The sequence below is a fragment of the Ovis canadensis genome, chromosome 19 (genome assembly GCF_042477335.2).
Source record: "Ovis canadensis isolate MfBH-ARS-UI-01 breed Bighorn chromosome 19, ARS-UI_OviCan_v2, whole genome shotgun sequence".
Taxonomy (NCBI): domain Eukaryota; kingdom Metazoa; phylum Chordata; class Mammalia; order Artiodactyla; family Bovidae; genus Ovis; species Ovis canadensis.
Window position 1 is genome coordinate 46,989,105 of NC_091263.1, and position 21,072 is coordinate 47,010,176.

At 40.4% G+C, this 21,072-nt stretch overlaps 1 protein-coding gene across 12 annotated transcripts in view; it reads left to right on the top strand.

Moving 5' to 3' along the window:
- FRMD4B (FERM domain containing 4B) overlaps positions 1–21,072 on the top strand; it is a 375,185-nt gene that overhangs the window by 255,275 nt on the left and 98,838 nt on the right. For all 12 annotated transcript variants that reach the window (XM_069561668.1, XM_069561673.1, XM_069561676.1 and 9 more), the window contains one exon: positions 3,724–3,808. In XM_069561668.1, the coding sequence (XP_069417769.1) occupies positions 3,724–3,808 (85 nt within the window). The remainder of the gene's footprint in view (positions 1–3,723; positions 3,809–21,072) is intronic.

A 21,072-nucleotide genomic window follows, 5' to 3' on the forward strand; every position in this document is an offset into this window, starting at 1 on the left:
TCTCTTATCACTGATTAGCGGTTAGGTGAACACCTGTCCCATCAACAGGAGAGAAAAATGCTAACGGGGGGACCATGAAAAGTAGAGACAACTTCTTCTCAAGAAGGCAAATTCTCAAGAAATTACATTTGTTAAATTGTATGAGGTCTGTCTCCAGAATGTATGCTTAACCCAAAAGCTTGGGTTTGTTTCAAGGCTGAAAATTGAACCATGGGCTTTGACTTCGCAAAATCTTAGTGAAATCATTCACAGTAAGCATGCAAAAGGGAAACAGTATCCTTTTACAAAAAAAAAAAAAAAAAAAAAAAACGCCCTGAAACAAAAGGTCTTTATTTTACAAGTCTGGGATAGTCAGTTTCATTTCACGGAGAATCCTTAGATTCTGTTTTCAGTTCATAGAACATGTTGATAGGTATGCCTAGGGAGCCATTCTCCTGGAAAACCATATGTACTTTTCAAACCCTCGATAAATATAGTCATCACAGTGGCTCCCTTGAGGGAGAGAGGGGACCGTGGATTCAGAGAGTGGGTAATCTGACGCCTAGGCAGAAAGTTAGAAGGCAACAGGGCGGGTTGCCAGAAAGTACTGGAAAACAAGATAGGGACCTGTTTACTGGAACTAGGGTACAGTCAGGGACCCGGGCTTCAGAAACAAGAGGAACCCGATGTCTAGTACGAAGTTATCTATGCGGAGTTGGACACGTCACAAGTTGATTTGGTGCTAAGCCACCCAGCTCCCTGCATGTGATATTTTTAATTCTTGAAGACTAGAAAGAGGCTTGATCTGGCTAACATGCCCTCTCCCTGGAATGCCCTTCCTCCCTTCATTACCTGGTGAACTCATGCATTCTTTAAGACTGGGCTCAATTGTCCCTAGGGGACAGCGTGTCCTGTGACACGGAGTCTTCTGGATTTCAGTTTGGCTGCCTTCTTTCTCTTGATTCATAAGCTGACTTAATTGCATTGCTCCCTTGGGCCCCCTGGCATTGTGTACATGTTATATTTCATTGTGATTATTATTATAGGAAAGTATCCTATCATACTGGTTTGGAGTAGGAACTTTGAAGTCTGAAAGGCCTTCATTTGAATCATGGCTCCCCCATTTTCTACCTGGGTGACTTGGGGAAGTTGACTTTGTTTGTGCATCTCAGTTTTCTTATCTGTAAGATGGGTTAATAACTTGCTACCTCTGGCATCTGGTTTTGCTGAAGTTAAATGACAGCATGCGTATAGAGCCCTGCATACTGTCCCTAGCACGTGGGAAGTGCTACTGACTTGGATTCTCTGGTTGCCAGCAACAGAAACAAATTATGGCTAAGCTAACAGAATTGAAGGAAAACTGGACTAAAAAGGCTTCAGAAAAGATAGGAATCCAGGCTCTGCAGGAATCTAGGGAGCAGGAGGCAGTGGACAATTTCATCAGGGTATCACTGGCAGGACAAGAGACTCCAACCGTCTTTGATCATTAGGCTATATTGGGCACTTCATAAAGTCCCTACTATGGCCATCCTTATCTCCACCTTATAGATGAAGTATCTTAGACTCAAAGCTTAGGCCACGTCCGCCAGGCCACATAGCATTAAATTCCAGAAAATGGATTTTTATTAGCAATGATTAGTATTTGTTGCTTCACATCCTTTTGTGTTATCTCATTTAATTCTTCCAAAATGCTGTGAGGTAAGTGCAGTCATAACAGCAGTTTAGAGAAGACACAAAGAAGCTAACTAACTTGCCCAAGGCCACCCAGGTAATAAAGGATGGAACTGGGACTCCATATTCTACATTCTTGATTCCAAAGCTGGTTTTTCCCTCCAACTCTTCATCTCTCCCCACCCCTTAATCCTTAACTTTCCCTTCTTGCACATCTAACACTCATCAATCTTCATTCAGTTCAGTTCAGTTGCTCAGTCATGTCTGATTCTTTGCGACCCCATAAATCACAGCACGCCAGGCTTCCCTGTCCATCACCATCTCCCGGAGTTCACTCAAACTCACGTCCACTGAGTCAGTCATGCCATCCAGCCATCTCATCCTCTGTCATCCCCTTCTCCTCCTGCCCCCAATCCCTCCCAGCATCAGAGTCTTTTCCAGTGAGTCAACTCTTCGCATGAGGTGGCCAAAGTACTGGAGTTTCAGCTTTAGTATCATTCCTTCCAAGGAACACCCAGGGCTGATCTCCTTGAGAATAGACTGGTTGGATCTCCTTGCAGTCCAAGGGACTCTCAAGAGTCTTCTCTAACACCACAGTTCAAAAGCATCAGTTCTCCTCAGCCTTCTTCACAGTCCAACTCTCACATCCATACATGACCACTGGAAAAACCATAGCCTTGACTAAAGGGACCTTTGTTGGCAAAGTAATGTCTCTGCTTTTCAATATGCTATCTAGGTTGGTCATAACTTTTCTTCCAAGGAGTAAGCGTCTTTTAATTTCATGGCTGCAATCACCATCTGCAGTGATTTTGGAGCCCAATCTTCATTAAGTTCACTAATAAGTGAGATAAACCCTTGTAAGTGAAAATAGAAAGGATTTATTCTCTTTCTGAAACCTCCTTTGATGATTCAACACTAAGGGTGGAATTTTTCAAATGATTTTTACCATCTCAGTGATAAAATCTTTCACCGCCTCTTAAAGCTGCTATATTTATGTCTCAAACATTTCCTTATTGTGAAAGGGGAGGAAAAATAAATAAAAAGCGCAAATGTCCAAGATCTACCACGATTTTGCAGAGCTAAGAGCAAAGCTCCCTGGGACTTCAGTTTGGATTTATCTTGACTCTCACCAGATTGAGAGCCTGTTCTTTTCCAGGATCCTAGCTGTGAGCTGTCTTCGGGTATTAAGTCTCTTCATGCATTATTCATCAGGTGGGGCCTCCACCCCTGGCCCATTCTTGCACCCCAGAGGCCTGCCTTCAACCAGCCAGCTTTCTACAGGACTCTCCTCCCCTCCCCACCTCAGGACCCTCAACTTTTTTCCAAAGGAGGGACTGGGCCTCACAGAGGCAACAAGCAAAGGCCCAGAAAAGGGAGTGGAGGAAGCTAGACCCAGAATACCCTGATTTGCATGAGAAAGACCAGTGTTAAGTGGGGAGCTTGGCTTCTAGCCAAGGGAAAGCCCAAAGCCTGGAAGGATGAAAGTGAAGGAAGGAAGGAGGACGTGATTGAAACTCCCCTGGGCGAGGTAAACGGGGGCCCTCACACCCACCCTGAGTCTGAAAACCGTGGAGCCACGGGCCTCTAGGTTCAGTTATACAGTAGTGTTCTCTCAGCAGACTTCTGCTTTCAGCCCTCAGAGCTCGCCTGGGCTTTGTTTCAAAGCTGTGGGAGGTATTGTGAACTCCCAGAACCTGTGTCAAAGGAACGGCAAGAATAAAGAATAAAATAAATAAATTTTATTTATATATTTTTATATAAATATATATTTATTTATAAAGAATAAAATAAAGGAAAGAAAATAAAGATGGATTTGCAGGTGGTGACCATTTTGGATTTTTCTCTCACTCACCTTCCAACACACTGTAGAAGACTTTATCTGCATGTCTGCGTATATCCACATATTTTCATACATACTTATAGGCGTGCATACATGTTGCAGATGGCTTTTAAAAGGGAAAAAAAGCACAACCATTCCCTAGCTCTTCGTAATTCTCTGAGAGACACTACATGAGGAAACCATGCAGAGAAGGGAAGGAGTCTGAAGGAGTCAACTTCTGTGCTGTTTTCCAGGTTTTACATTGAGAGCATATCGTTCCTGAAGGATAAAACCACCGTGGAGCTGTTTTTCCTGAACGCAAAGTCCTGTGTGCACAAGGTAAGGGCCCTGTTTGCTATGGACTCCAGCGGGGCTGGACTAGCAGGGAGCAATGGCACGGCCTTTGTTTTCATGTTCAAGTGGAGAAAAAAGGACATAATCTTTTTTTTTTTTCTTCTTTACATTTCTCATTCTTTAGCTGTGTTTCACACGGACATACTATTCTCTGTGTTACTTTTGTTTATTAAACTTTTTATTTTGTGTTGGAGTATAGCCAGTTAACACTGTTGTGATAGTTGTAGGTGGCTAGAAAAGGGACTCAGCCATACCTTTACATGTATCCATTCTCCCCCAAACTCCCCTCCCAGCCAGGCTGCCACATAGCATTGAGCAGAGTTCCCTGTGCTGTGCAATAGAGGACATAATCTTCTTCCTTTGTGTATCCTACCCTATAAAACAAAGCAAAACAGTTTTGTTTTGTTTTTTTTTTTTTTAATGGAGAAAAAGCAGCTCTTCTCAAATTCTGAGTCAGGAAATACACAGAATCACCACTGCCTGCGGTGCTCTCATAACTCCACACAGAATGACCCAGAAGGACGCACAGGTGGAGCAGTCAGGCTGATCGAAGCCTCACAAAAGTCAGGCCAGAGATCTGTTCTAACAGAGTACACCCTACATTTATCCTACTTTGAAACCAGTCTTCCTTAGGGGCCTCTGCTCAGAGCCCTGTGTTTTAAGGCAGAGTCTCAGTTATATGTGGCAAAGGATTTGATTTTTGCTTTATTGTTTTTCATTTGTATCCAAACCGTGGAGGACACACAGCTTTTATAAAATTCAGTACACGTGAATTGAGAGAAAAATGACCCCAGCTTGGATGTTGCAGCCGTGCTGCGGTCAAATTGCTGTGGAAGTTTTAGACATTTTCCATTTTTAATCTTATCTCCTTGAAGATAAACTTTGCTTTAAAGACCTCTAGTCTGGCCTCCTCTAGTCTGATCTCCTCAAACCACATCCCAGGCAAGGGTGGAGAGTCCCCTTTCATCCTTCAAGGGCCAAGATAGGCTCAGCTGAAGCCCAGCTGCTTCCTTTATCTTCACAATGTTCAGAACCTCGGATCCCACACCTGCTTCCAGGGCTGGTGGGAACCCCTTTCTGCCCTCTTCCGGTATATATCGCCCTATATCTGAGGGGTGATGAGGGACAACTGGTTGGTGCCTGGCCTGGAAAGACAAAGGGGCAGACTGTGCGTTGAGGCACCTGCGTTCATATTCCTTCCCTTGTCCCCAAAACGTTAAGGGTGGCCCACTGCACACATGCAGCTTTAATTAGTATAAGACTCGGCAAGGAGCAGAATTTTTGCTGTTGTTTTTTAAATAGCTTTATGGAGATATAATTGACTGAACATAATTAAAGTGTCTAATTTTATGTCTTAATATAAGTAACACTCTTGAAATGATCATGATAATCAAGATAGTCAATATACCCAGCAACTAAATATCTGCTTTTTCTCACAGTAGATTATACACTTTCTAGAGTTCTATATAAGTGGAATCATGTAGTAGACAATCTTTTTGTATTCTTTCAATGAGCATAATTATTTTAAGATTCTTCCATGTTGTATCAATAACCCTTTCCTTTTTTCTTTTTTTAAAATGAAAAAAATTTTTTTCTTTTTGTCTGCGCTGGGTCTTCGTGGCTCTGGGTGGGTTTTCTCTAGTTGCAGCAAGCTGGAGCTATTCTCTATTTGCCGTGCTTGGGCTTCTCATTGCAGTGGCTTCTGTTGTTGCAGAGCACAGGCGCTAGGGCTTGCTGGCTTCAGTGGTTGCAATAGCCCTTTCCTTTTTTATTGCCGAATAATATTGCATGGTATAACTACAACATTGTTTATTCATTCACCTGTGTGGCTATTTCTCCCTTTTCCTCCCAAACTTACTGGGATATAATTGACAAATAACACTGTGTGAGTTTAAGGTGTACAATATGGTGATTTGATATGTGCATATATTTTGAAATGACCCATCCACCTGTTGATGGACATTTGGATTATGCAAGTTTGGGAAATGTTACAAGTAAAATTGCTATGAACATCCATGTACAAGTCATTGTATGGACATGCACTTTTTTCATTTTTTTAAAAAAATTTATTTTAATTGGAAGATAATTACTTTATAATATTGTGGTGTTTTTGCCATACATTGACATGAATCAGTCACGGATGCACATGTGTCCCCCCATCCTGAACTCCCCCTCCCATCTCCCCCCCCCACCCCATCCCTCTGGGTTGTACCAGAGCATCAGCTTTGAGTGTTCTGCTTCATGCTTCGAACTTGCAGTGGTCATCTGTTTTACATATGGCAATATACATGTTTCAGTGCTATTCTCCCAAATCATCCCACCATCGCCTTCTCCCACAGAGTCCAACAGTCTGTTCTTTGCATCTGACACACTTTCTTTTTTCTTGGGTAAATACTGGGAATAGAATGGCTAGGTCATGTGGGAGATGGGATTAACTTTTTAAGGCTCTACCAAACTGTTTCTCGAAGTAGTTGTGCTATCTTAAATTCCCAACAGCAGTTTATGGTATTTATAGTTCCTTCATATTCTTGTCAACACATGAAATCAACATCTTTTCCATTTTAGTCATTCTGATAGGGGTGCAGTTTTAATTTCTATTTCCCTGATGACATATATGATATTTGAGTATCTCTTATGTGCTTATTGGACTTCCCTGGTGGCTCAGACGGTAAAGCATCTGTCTACAATGTGGGAGACCCAGGTTCAATCCCTGGGTTGGGAAGATCCCCTGGAGAAGGAAATGGCAATCCACTCCAGTACTATTGCCTGGAAAATCCCATGGACAGAGGAACCTGGTAGGCTACAGTCCATGGGGTTGCAAAGAGCTGGACACGACTGCACGACTTCACTTTCAGTTTCATGGTTATTTACATCAGTATATCTTTTTTATGTTTGAATCTTTTGCCCAGTTTCTTTGGGTTACTGTTTACTTGTTATGAGTTTTCAGAGCATATGCATTCTGGATACAGTTACATGGATTACAAATATTTTCTCCCAGTCTGTGGCTTGCTGTCCGTTCTCTTAATGTCTTTCAGAAACTAAAAGACTTTTATTTTGATGAAGTGTATCGGTTTGTTCTTAGGGATTGTGATATTGTACCTCTGTAAACGTTGCCTAATCCAAGGTCACAAAGATTTTCTCCTGTGTTTTCTTCTAGAAGTTTTAGAATTTTAGGTATTATATTTAGGTCTATTATCCATTTGGAATTAATTTTTAAAACTTATTTTATCTATTTGTGTATTTTTAGCAGTGCTGGGTCTTCACTGCTACGTGGACTTCCCTCTAGTTTCAGTGAGCAGGGGCTGCTCTCCAGTCGCTGTCCTTTCTTCTCACTGCAGCGGCTTCCCCTGTTGCAGAGCGCAGGCTCTAGGGCACACCGGCTTCAGTAGTTGTGGCATGTGAATTCGGTAGTCGCAGCTCCCAGGCTCTCGAGCACAAGCTCAATAGCTGTGGCACACGGGCTTAGTTGCTCTGAGGTATATGGGATCTTGCTGGATCAGGGATCAAACCCATGTCTCCTGCATTGGCAGGTAGATTCTTTACCACTGAGCCACCAGGGAAGCCCCATTTATAGCCGTAGTGTTCATATTTTCTTACCATTTTCACATGTGCTGTCTATAGTGATATTGCCTCTCTTGATCCTGATACTAATAATTGGTTATCTTCTCTCTTTTTTATTTCTTATCATCTGACAAGATGTTTGTCTTTATTGAGCCTTGCAAAGAATCAGCTTTTGGTTTCAATGATTTTCTTATTAAAAAAAATTTTTTTTTCTATTTCATTGATTTCTGCTATGATCTTTATTATTTTTATCTTCTATCATTATTACTTTCTTTTTCTTCTTTTGGGTTTAGTTTGCTTTTCATATACCATTCTTTTAAGTTGAAAGCTGAGATCGTTGATTAAAGATATTTCTTTCGTAATATAGGCATTTATTTATAGTACTATATAGCATTTTCTGCTAAGTACTCATTTTGTATCCCGCAAATTCTGATATATTGTGTTTTATTTTGATTCACTCCTAAATATTTTTAAAGTTCCTTTTGGCTCTTTGTTATTTGGAAGTGGAAGTCTCCAATTTCCAGAAATTTGGAGACTTTCAGGGCTCTTTATTTTTAATTAAATCCACTGTGGTGAGAAAACACATTTTGTGTAAATTCTTTTAAATTTGATGTGACTTGTTTATGGTCCAGAATATGCTCCATCTTGGTCAATGGCCCATGTGCACTTGGGAAGAATGTGTACTCTGCTCTCATTGGGTGGATGTTCTAATAAATGTTAACCAGATCAACTTGATAGTATTGTTGAAGTCGACTGTATCTTGCTCATTTTATGTCTAGTTCTGGTCTCAGTTGATACTGAAAGCTATGATTGTGGATTTTTCTACTTCTCTTTGTAAGTTCTATCAGTTTTTATTTCATATATTTTATTTATTTATTTATTAACACAATCTTTAACTGCTTTATTTTTCTTAGGTCTTTCCAATGGACTCTTTTTAAAGTTTTCTTATTAGGGTATAAACATTTAAGAAGGCTGTGTCCTCTGGATTGTTTTTATTAAATGATCTTCTTTATTTTGAAATCTGCTTTGTTTGGTATTAATATAGCCACTTAATGTTTCCTTTTTTCAATTTCTTAGTTGTACTCTGTCTTTTTTTTAAAAGGGGATTTCTTACAGACAGTGTATAGTTACATCTTGAAACTTTTGTCCATTTTGTTTATCCATTTATCTATCTTTTAACTGGTTGTTTACTTTATTTGCAGTTAATGTGACTGTTGATATGGTTAAGTTTAAGTTTGTCTTGATATTTGTTTTCTCTTTGTCCTATCTATTCTTTTTTTTTTTTTTTTGGTAAATGCTGTTTATTTTTTTTATTTTATTTTATTTTTTTTAGTTTTTTATTTTTTAAATTTAATATCTTTAATTCTTACATTGTTCCTTTTTTTTTTTTTGCCTTCTTTTGGACTTTTGAGTGTTTTATGATTCGATTTTACATCCTTTGTTGGATTATTAGTATAACTCCTTGTTTTGAGTTTTCTGTGATTGCTTTAGGGTTTATAGTATACATCTTTAAATTATCAAGTCTACCTTCAAATTTATTATATATTGTACCATTTTACAGGTAGTACAAGAACCTTATAATAGTATATTTCTATTTCTCCTCTCTCAACCTTTAAGCTGTCAATGTCATACGTTTTATTTTTAGTTCTGTTACAGATCCTTATGACATTGTCATTGTTTTTGTGTAAAAATTTAATCATGTCTGCTTTTAAGATTTTCTCTTTCTCACTACTTTGAACAATTTGCTTTCCTCTTCACACTTTCTATGATTGTGTTTACTGAGCATCTTGGACTTGTGGGTTTATAGTTTTTATCGAATTTGGGAATATTTCAGCCATGATTTCTTCAACTGTTTGTTTTTTTTTTTCTGTTCCCACCAATGCCACGTTTGCAAATTCTAATTACACATGTACTAGGCCTCCTGAAGTTACCCCACAGCTAAGTGATGCTCTTTTCATTTAGTTATTTCTTTCTGGGTTTATTTTGATAATTCCCATTTCAGTGTCTTCAATTTTATTTATCTTTCTTTTGCAATCTAATCTGCCATTTATCCCATCCTGTCCATTGGAGTTTTTGTCTTCAGAAGTTTGATTTGGATCATTTTAAAATCCTTCCTGTAGCTACATAACTTTGGGAATGTATGACTATAGTTATAATAACTGTTTTAATGTCTTCAGCCTGCTTATTCTTTTTTTCTTTGGCCGTGCCACATGGCTTGAGGGATCTTAATTCCCTGATCAGGGAACCTGGGCCCTGGGCAGTGAGCGTGAGACCCTCTGCATAGCTTCAAGACTCTCTCTCAGTGCAACTCTGTTTTCTCTAGCACTCTGTTCCATAAAATCCTATCCATTTGCTTTCCTGAGTCTCTCAGCTCCATCTGCTCAACTCCAGAAGTCCACCTTGCTCTGTCTGGGTTTCTCCTTCACAGCCAGGTGGAGATAGTTGGGGTTTACCTCATTCACAGTTCATGGTCTTTGCTGCCTGATGTGCACTGTTTTGATGACTATTGTTTCATATTTATTCTCTAGGTTTTTTTGTGTGTTTTTTTTTTTCCAAGAAAGAGGGTAAACCGAGCGCCTGTTACTCTAAAGCAGAGTTTTTGGCTAATTCTATAAGAAAAGTAGAATGTCTCCAGCACCAAAGGCTTTATGACAGCCTCTTTTTCTCAGATGTGGGTTTCTTCAAGAATGCATTGGGTTCCCTGATAGACATCTATATAGCAGAAGCAGCATTTACTGAGTCAGGAAAACATTTCATAAGTCATAATTGGTCATCATCTCTTATGAAGAGAAATACAATTATCCCTTGTGATATTTCTCACTACCTAGCTGGCCAAGGTCCAAAGAAATAGTCTCCTTGGTGATTTGTTTATTCTGTTGTTAATTAAAAAAAAAAAAGGATGAAAAATTTAACTCTTGATTTTCTCTTGTAGCTTTTTCTGCTAATCCTGTTGACCTTAAGGAAGTAGAGTTCTTTTAAATTCTCCTCTTATGTCAAGAGCTCCTTTCTAAATGAGAGTGTTTAATGACCTGTCAGAGAATTCAGAACTTTTATAAAACATGGTGAAGTAAGACACTATGACTTGCATTATTGGGGTAATTTTTTTAGATTCATCTGTAGGAATTTACAGTTTGATATTTTCTGTCTAAGTAATATGCAGATGGCTAGTTACATACAATCCCAAGAGATGTTACAAAATCCAGTAAATGGGATAACAAGATTGGGCTGCTGTTTGTTAACGATGTATGATAATTTAAGAACATTCTGCATAAGGAATATCATCTGAATCACAGCTATAAGAGTAAATAAGTTTTATGAGAACATAGCCTCAACAGTAGAATATAGGTGGATGGTGAATGAGTCTCCCTTCCACACTATGCAGGGGACATTCTTCCCACCAAACGAGTTAGCCTCTCTATTAGCCCCTAGCCATTCTTCTTCCTTTCCGCCAGACAGCTTTCCCCTTCCACTGAGGAGAGAAATACACAGGCAGGAAAAGACAGCTATTATTTCCAAATACACACAAAGTCACCGTATCTTTTTGCATGCTTGGTTTGTAAGAAAGAGGACTTGTGATGAGGGTTAATACAGTCACTGAAGCTCTGTGTAGCTATTTAAATATGTATTTATATTCACAAAATTCAATGATCTGTCATTGGAAGCACTGGGTGGTTTTCAATGGTTTTGTAAATGTCATCGCCCCTACTGCATAGTGAATGAGCCATCTTGTTGTTTTATTAGTTGCCAAGTCGTGTCTGATTCTTTTGTGACCCCATGGATTGTAGCCTGCCAGGCTATTCTGTCCATGAGGTTTCCCAGGCATGAATACTGGAGTGGGTTGCCATTTTCTTCTCCAGGGAATCTTCCCAACTCAGTGATCAAATCTACGTCTCCTGCATTAGCAGGTGGATTCTTTGCCACTGAGACACCTGGGAAGCCTGGATGAGCCGTTCAGTTCAGTTCAGTAGCTCAGTTGTGTCCGACTCCTTGCAACCCCTTGAATGGCAGCACGTCAGGCCTCCCTGTCCATCACCAACTCCTGGAGTTCACCCAAACTCATGTCCATCGAGTTGGTGATGCCATCCAGCCATCTCATCCTCTGTCTTCCCCTTCTCCTCCTGCCCCCAGTCCCTCCCAGCATCAGAGTCTTTTCCAATGAGTCAACTCTTCGCATGAGGTGGCCAAAGTACTAGAGTTTCAGCTTTAGCATTATTCCTTCCAAAGTACACCCAGGACTGATCTCTTTTAGAATGGACTGGTTGGATCTCCTTGCAGTCCAAGGGACTCTCAAGAGTCTTCTCCAACAACGAAGTTCAAAAGCATCAGTTCTTCAGTGCACAGCTTTCTTCACAGTCCAGCTTTCACATCCATCTGTAGCCTTGACTAGACGGACCTTTGTTGGCAAAGTAATGTCTCTGCTTTTGAATATGCTATCTAGGTTGGTCATAACTTTCCTTCCAAGGAATAAGCGTCTTTTAATTTCGTGGCTGCAGTCACCATCTGCAGTGATTTTGGAGCCCAAAATATAAAGTCTGACACTGTTTCCACTGTTTTTCCCATCTATTTTCCATGAACTGATGGGACCAGATGCCATGATCTTCGTTTTCTGAACATTGAGCTTTAAGCCAACTTTTTCACTCTGCTCTTTCACTTTCGTCAAGAGGCTTTTTAGTTCCTCTTCACTTTCCGCCATAAGGGTGGTGTCATCTGCATATCTGAGGTTATTGATATTTCTCCCAGCAATCTTGATTCCAGTTTGTGCTTCTTCTAGCCCAGCGTTTCTCTTGATGTACTCTGCATATAAGTTAAATAAGCATGGTGACAATATACAGCCTTGACGTACTCCTTTTCCTACTTGGAACCAGTCTGTTGTTTCATGTCCAGTTCTAACTGTTGCTTCCTGATCTGCATATAGGTTTCTCAGGAGGCAGGTAAGGTGGTCTGGTATGCCCATCTCTTTCAGAATTTTCCACAGTTTATTGTGATCCACCCAGTCAAAGGCTTTGGCATAGTCAAGAAAGCAGAAATAGATGTTTTTCCTGAAACTCTCTTGCTTTTTCCATGATCCAGCGGATGTTGTTGGCAATTTGATCTCTAGTTCCTCTGCCTTTTCTAAAACCAGCTTGAACATCTGAAAGTTCATGGTTCATGTATTGCTGAAGCCTGGCTTGGAGAATTTTGAGGATTACTTTACTAGCGTGTGAGATGAGTGCAACTGTGTGATAGTCTGAGCATTCTTTGGCATTGCCTTTCTTTGGGATTGAAATGAAAACTGACCTTTTCCAGTCCTGTGGCCACTGCTGAGTTTTCCAAATTTGCTGGCATATTGAGTGCAGCACTTTCACAGCATCATATTCCAGGATTTGAAATAGTTCAACTGGAATTCCATCACTTCCACTAGCTTGGTTCGTAGTGATGCTTTCTAAGGCCCCCTTGACTTCACATTCCAGGATGTCTGGCTCTAGGTGAGTGGTCACACCATCATGATTATCTGGGTCATGAAGATCTTTTTTGTACTGTTCTTCTGTGTATTCTTGCCACCTCTTCTTAATATCTTCTGCTTCTGTTAGGTCCATACCATTTCTGTCCTTTATCGAGCCCATTTTTGCATGAATTGTTCCCTTGGTATCTCTACTTTTCTTGAAGAGATCTCTAGTCTTTCCCATTCTGTTGTTTTCCTCTATTTCTTTGCATTGATCGCTGAGGAAGGCTTTCTTATCTCTCCTTGCTATTCTTTGAAACTCTGCATTCAGAGCTTATATCTTTCTTTTTCTCCGTTGCTTTTCACTTCTCTTCTTTTCACAGCTATTTGTAAGGCCTCCCCAGATAGCCATTTTGCTTTTTTGCATTTCTTTTCCATGGGAATGGTCCTGATTCCTGTCTCCTGTACAATGTCACAGACCTCAGTCCATAGTTCATCAGGTACTCTGTCTATCAGATCTAGTCCCATAAATCTATTTCTCACTTCCAAAGTCTGAATTGGGCAATAAGGAGTTCATGATCTGAGCCACAGTCAACTCCTGGTCTTGTTTTTGTTGACTGTATAGAGCTTCTCCATCTTTGGCTGCAAAGAATATAATCAATCTGATTTCGGTGTTGACCATCTAGTGATGTCCATGTGTAGAGTCTTCTCTTGTGTTGTTGGAAGAGGGTGTTTGCTATGACTAGTGCATTCTCTTGGCAAAACTCTATTAGCCTTTGTCCTGCTTCATTCTGTATCCCAAGGCCAGATTTGCCTGTTACCCCAGGTGTTTCTTGACTTCCTACTTTTGCATTCCAGTCCCCTATAATGAAAAGGATATCTTTTTTGGGTGTGAGTTCTAAAAGGTCTTGTAAGTCTTCATAAAACCATTCAACTTCAGCTTCTTCAGCGTTACTGATTTTGGCATAGACTTGGATTACCGTGATATTGAATGGTTTGCCTTGGAAATGAACAGAGATCATTCTGTCATTTTTGAGACTGCATCCAAGTACTGCATTTCAGCCTCTTTTGTTGACCATGATGGCTACTCCATTTCTTCTAAGGGATTCTTGCCCGCAGTAGTAGATATGATGGTCATCTGAGTTAAATTCACCCATTCCAGTCCATTTTAGTTCGCTGATTCCTAGAATGTCAACATTCACTCTTGCCATCTCCTGTTTCACCTCTTCCAATTTGCCTTGATTCATGGACCTAACATTCCAGGTTCCTATGCAATATTGCTCTTTACAGCATTGGACCTTGCTTCTATCACCAGTCACATCCACAACTGGGTATTGTTTTTTGCTTTGGCTCCATCCCTTCATTCTTTCTGGAGTTATTTCTCCACTGATCTCCAGTAGCATATTGGGCACCTACTGACCTGGGGAGTTATGAGCCATTGGTGCCACTTAAATGTGTTGAAAGAAAGATTGTACCTCATTTCTGATTTCGGTGTCCTGGGTATTCTGAAAAAGGGACAAATATTTCTCACTTTTATTTATTCCAAAATAATCTCCCATGCTACAGTCAAGTACACATAGGGCATTCAATTAATTGTTGGGTAATTCAATAAGTTGAATAGATATTATTGATGATCAACCCTTGATTCCCAGGAAATGAAGAGATAAACAAAAACAACTTATCTGATATATAGTTTGACTAGTATTGAGTATGAAATGCATCTGAATATGCTAGGAAGTTGAACCTAGTATGCTCAACAAAAACAAAAACATGTTCCAGCTATTACTGAATAACATTTAGCAATGCTATAGTAACTTCCTGGCCAGGGAACTAAGGACCTGCAAGCCATGCCGCACAGCCAAGAAAGAGTGAAAAATGATTCTGTAAAGAACAAAATTTCATGTTTAGCCTAATGTTAAAAGAAAAGTGAAAAGATCATTGGATTTTTCTCTCATCTTTTTAGATATCAGTTAAAGGTCTGTTTCTTCTAGAAAACTGGTTCTGGTAGACATCAGTTATGAAGGCACTGGTGTGTTAGCCAAATTCAACCATCGCTAGAGCTCAGTACATATGAGTACTGCATTTATTCTGCAGGCATTTATTGCGTGCTTGCTACCTGCCACCCCATTTGAAGCTGTTTGCAACTAGAAATGCTTCAAGAATCTCTTGATTTTTCTACTGGTATTTTAAATCCCACTTAAACATCAGTGAAGATGAAATTTGTTCTCTGAGAAAAAGTATACTTCGGCAATAGTCATGACAAAATCTGGCTTAACATATGCCTGTCCTTATAAAGTAATAAATGATGTTTCTATTTTCTATGACCTGCTGAAATTTGCAATAGGAGAAAATAAGTTAAGAATCATACCGTGTTTTGATCTTGACAAGGAAATGTAGCTTTAAGGGAAGACCTTAGGGCTCAGGCTGCCCCTGAGCCACAGCAGCCGTGTGATCTTAGGAAAAGTATTTAACCTTTCTAAGATATTTTTCCCCTTTCAGAGTGATTCTCTGAGATTACAGCAGGTCTCATGTGTAACCTTTGACTCCTTTTATCAGATTGACAACAAATGCTCATTTAAATGACCAGGCTCCTGCCTCTTGTCACTCTCCAGATCCCAGACTTAGGATTGAGTGGGGAGCTGGGCATCAGTCTTTTCAACAAGGTTCTTAGGTTATTCTCCTGAACACCTTGGTTGAAGAACGATTGGATTTTCTGCGTGGTAAACATGCAGAAAGTTTAAATACATATTGAAACTCGCTTTGAGAAATATGAATCAAGGTCCAGTGATAAGACTTCAGAAAGATGCTTTTTCCTTTCTCCTCCTCTTCTTTCCTGGTAGTTAAAAAAAAAAGTGGAGGAAAAACAGGAAGGAGAAAAACAGGAGTTGAAAAAAGTGAAGGAAAAAGAAAAACAGGAAAGTGAAGGAAGGTGTGAAATGCATTTCCAGCTCTGAGACTAAAGAGGAGAGAAACATCTAAAGAGCCTTTTGTCTACATTATCATGAGCCAGCAGTGGGCTGGGTGGTGTGCAATTAACCATTAATACATTTGATCCTCCTATAGCCCTGGAAGAAGGAAACTATTCCCTTTTCCAAATAAAAGAACTGAGGCACAGAGAAGTTAAATAGTTTGCTTAACATCATAGAGCTATTATGTGGGAAAAGTGTCCTTGACAAATTATACCAGCAGGAGACCCTGGACCTTAAAAGCACCTTCCATTTACCTCAGCTGCCCCATTTAGGGGATTGCTCAGTAACTTGGAACTCAGCAACTATTGTTACAGAATGGGCTGGTCATAGCACTAACAAGTATTGAATACATATGATTTGCTAGGCACTTACTGTGTGTATTCATGCATTCAGTTCTCATTCCAACCCTAGTATGTAAGAACCTATTAGGTAAAACCTATTATTATCCCCCATTTTACAGATGGGAATTTTGAGGTACAGACATTAAATAACATACACAGACTCACATTGCTAATAAGTGGAGGAGCCGAGATTCACACCAGGCAGTATGATGCCTGAGTCCATGGGTTAACCATGACACATCCCGCCTCTAAATGGGTGAGGGTTGTCTGCCCACTGCCCATGAGGGGGGCATATTTGTGGCATCCTCAGTTTAAGCTCCCTCTTTCCCATTTTTCAAATGTTGTTGTTCATGTCGATACTCTTAGCTTACGGTTAATAAGGTGCCTCTGCTCGTTAGGGGTCAAATGGCTTTGACCCCTTTGACAGCCTGGGCTAGGGGACAAAGCACTTCTGAAAGAAGATTTCAGAAGGGTGCTCGGGTTGGTACAGAATGTTTGAAACTGCCCGTATGGTTCAAGAGTTCCCCAGAAGAGAGCTGTTGTCTGAGTTGTCTGTTAAGTGAAGGCTCCCAAACCTGTTTGGCTTCCTTGGGGAGAATGCAGAGGGGCACACCTTGCCTGCACACAGCCACCACCCCTGCCAGAGGGTGATGATGGGGAAATGACAATAATGATGCTGAGGAACCCTCTGTGTGTGGGCTGTTGCACAGCCTGCTTGGAAAAGCCTCAAATGCGTGAGAAACCCTGCAGATTTGCCCTCAGTGGTGATTTTTGCAGGTCTCTTCAACCATACCTGTGATTTAATAATCAAACCATTTATCACTACCATACCTTTGAAGACATGGTTGCAAAATTAAAATAGTATTGGCCCCCTTATCTCTTTGGGTATATATGTTAGTTGCTCAGTCCTATCCAACTCTTTTGCAACCCCATGGACTGTAGGTCGCCAGGCTCCTCTGTCCATGGGATTCTCCAGGCAAGAATACTGGAGTAGGTTGCCATTTCCTTCTCCGGGGGATCTTCCTGACCCAGGGATTGAACCTGGGTCTCCTGCATTGGCAGGCAAGTTCTTTACCACATTATTATTATAATCATGAGATGACAGAAAATGAAAAAGCAGGTGGGATTCAGTAGGTGCTCTGTGGCAGAGACCATGCATGGGCAGGGGTGGGCATGAGGTGGAGGATGGGAAATGGACTTACTGAGAGCTCGAACTGATTTTTTTCCTGTATTGACTCCTCTAAGCCTCACAACTACCAATGCTGTTATTTATTATTACTTTAAAAAATGAGCAAATGGAAGCATAAATAAGGTAAAAAATTTGACCATGGTTAAATAGCTCATACCCACTCCAGTACTCTTGCCTGGAAAATCCCATGGATGGAGGAGCCTGGTGGGCTGCAGTCCATGGGGTTGCGAAGAGTTGGACACGACTGAGCAAGTTCCCTTTTACTTTTCACTTTCATGCATTGGAGAAGGAAATGGCAACCCACTCCAGTGTTCTTGCCTGGATAATCCCAGGGATGGGGGAGCCTGGTGGGCTGCCGTCTCTGGGGTCGCACAGAGTCCAACACGACTGAAGCAACTTAGCAGTAGCAAATAGCTCATTAATAGTGAAGTCATCACTAGGTAATCTGGCTGTAGAAACAGTAGTATTTGTCTTCATTCACTCAATAAAAAAATTATTGTGTTCCAATTAAGGGCTAGGATTTCTAGTGAGTGCTGTGTTATCAGTGGAATGTTTAGTAATGCTGCCTTCCCATGGCCCACGCTAAGTCTTAAAGAGTCTCTCATTTGCACATTTGTGTGTGGGCATGTGTTGTGTTCATTTTAAGGGCAATATGATGGTTTGTTGTTCAATCACTCAGTAGCATCTAACTCTGCAGCCGACCCCATGGACTGTAGCTCACCAGGCTTCCCGTCCTTCTCTATCTCCCAGAGTTTGTTCAAATTCATGTCCATTGTGTCGGTGATGCCATCCAACTATCCCATCCTCTGTCATCCCCTTCTCCTCCTGCCTTCAGTCTTTCACAGCATCAGAGTCTTTTCTAATGAGTCAGCTATTCACACCAGTTAGCCAGAGTATTGGAGCTTCAGCTTCAGTCTTCCAATGAATATTCAGGGTTGATTTCCTTTAGGATTGACTGGTTTGATCTCCTTGCTATCCATGGGACTCTCAAGAGTCTTCTCCAGCATCACAGTTTAAAACATCAATTCTTCCATTCTTAGCCTTCTTTATGGTCCAACTGCCACATCTGTACATGACTACTGGAAAAACCATAGCTTTGAGTATACAGACCTTTTTTGGCAAAATGATATCTCTGCTTTTTAATACGCTGTCTAGGTTTATCATAGTACTTTGAATAAATGTAGAAATACGAGTGAGCCACACATTAGGAATGCTATTTAAAAAATAGAGTTATTGCAGGGCTGTCTGATCACATTTATTCTTATCCTCCCTTTTACCCCATTTCTTGACCGAGGCCTTATTAGGTGTGCCCTTTCTTCAGGAGACACGGGGAGAGCCTCAGCCCCAAGCACGCTTTGGCCGCACGTGCCAGGTTAGAACATGCTGCACAGTGTCCTAACTCTGAATGCTATTTGTGTGTAAGTGTGTGAACCTGGGGCAGCTCACGAGGCTCTTCTGTCTATGGAACTTTTCATGCAGGGATACTGGAGTGGGTTGCCATTTCCTCCTCCAGTAGACCTTCCTGACGCAGGGATCGAACCTGCATCTCCTGTGTCTTCTGCATTGCAGGCAGATTCTTTACTGCTGAGTCCCTGGGGGAGCCCATTGCATAGTTTTTATTATCTCTGAGAGGAAGATTATGGAAGGATTTTTGCTTTGTCAGTAATGCTTTTCTAAACATTTTTTAACAGGATTCTTGAATTTGTTTTATATAAGAAAAACAGATAAAAACAATCAATGTCCTTTATCTCTTTTAAACTTTTATCTCTTTAAAACTGCATGAAGAAAATAAAACCATTGTGCTGATCATTCTCCCTCCATTAGAAAAAATACCCAGTTATCTTTGTCACTGGACAAAGCTAAGTGGAAGCTGAAAATTCCTAATTGCTTTATCTGGAAAAGTAAAAGGTCTGCTCTTAAGACAACTGACTGTAATTTGTCGATTGTAATCACACGCTTTTCTGTTGTAAAAATATACTTGTTGATTGTAGAACATTTAGAAAATGCAGAATAGGACAAAAAATTTTTAGGAAGGAATCAATCCATAATCCTGATACCAGTACATTAGTCGTGTTAGTTTCACCTATTTCTTTCTTTGAGGTTTGTATTTTTCTTTGTTGGGATCAGTTGCTACCTGCATTTTACATTCAGTGAGACTTTTAAATTCTTATGTATTTTGGCTACGTTGACCTCATCTTGTCCACTTTTCTTCCTATAATCTATATATTCTTGTGTTTTAAGGGCCAGCAGTCAAGATGGGGAAGGATTGCAGGGTTGCTTTGAAAATTCATGTTTTTATTTCTATATTTAATATAGACTTGCACATAGGGAGTAGGGACCAAGGTTTTTTATATATTGGAAACTCTAGAACTTAGAGGTTAGGTAAAAGGTTACTGAATGAATGGATAAGGGAAGGAGCGAATGTTTAAAGAATGAACAAATGGATTCATTAGTTGAAGCATTTGTAGGGTTAAGGCATTATTTATTTAATTTTTTTAAAAAATTTTTTGGCCGTGTGGCATGTGGGATCTCAATTCCCAAGCAGGGCTCAAACCCACTCTCCCTGCATTGGAAGCACAGAGTCTTAACCGCCAGACCACCAGGGAAATCCCATGATTTGAGACATTTTAGAACATAAAATCAGCAAGACTTCATACCTCCCCACTTGGCTTGCCCCTGCTTCCTAGAGAAGCAGTATAAAGCAGTGGGGGAGAGGCGAGACTGAAACCAGACAGCCTGGATGAAAAAACATGGCTTTGGCTCTAGCCTTGGCATGTCACTTATGTTTTTAAGCCTCAGTTCTATTGACTGTAAAGTGAGGATCATAGTTCCTACTGCCACGGATAAATTAATATATACCAGGTGCATAAAATAGTGTCTAAGGCAGACATTGTTTTGCTATTAACATTTAAACTGTTATTGCTACTGCTCTGACATATCAAACCCCTTCATAGGACGCACAAGCCCCAGCTCATCACTCTAGCCTCTTCCCCACTCATCATGTTCATACTGAAATAACTCCTAACTCGCAGATTAATACCGGCTTTCTCAAGTTTCTGTGCGCTTTTAATGTATTTATTCCTGTGCTGACTATCTTTCTCTTCCTCAAGTCCTTCTTTCTCTGCTGAATGTTTCTGTTGCCTTCCGTTTCCCTCTGATTGATTTCCACTCATGCTTCTGAACTCAGCTCCAGAGTCCCCACCCCTTAACCGATTCTTCCCTTCCCTTGTGCACCCCTGCCAACCCTATCCTGAAGGTTTTAAATCCCTCCCACTTTGCAAATATCCTCTAAATACTTCTGTAGCTCTCTTCCCATTGTGGGGAATTACTCATTTTTATACCTGCTCCCTGTGCAACTGGATTGACCCCTTGGGACCAGGGTCGGCCCTTATTCAGCTTTATATCCCAACCTCTGGCACAAAGACAGGCATACGCTATAGACCCTCAATAAATATTTGTTAAGTGACTAAAGTAAATATAGTTTACATTCGCTACTAAAATGATCAGATTTTGCAAAATTGGCTTTTTAAAAAATTATTTATTTTAATTGGAGGCTAATTACAATATTGTGGTAGTTTTTGCTTGAAAAAGATTGAGCCAGATTGAAAAGCAGTTCTGAGTAACAACCTTGAGATTAGACCTTTTCAGCTTTCTATCTTAATTTTGTTTTCACTGCCTAAGATGGAGCCAGTGCTCCTAATTCAGTTTTCCAGAGTTGATATTGTACCTGCAACCCTGAAATTTAATATACTGAACCTATTGGAATA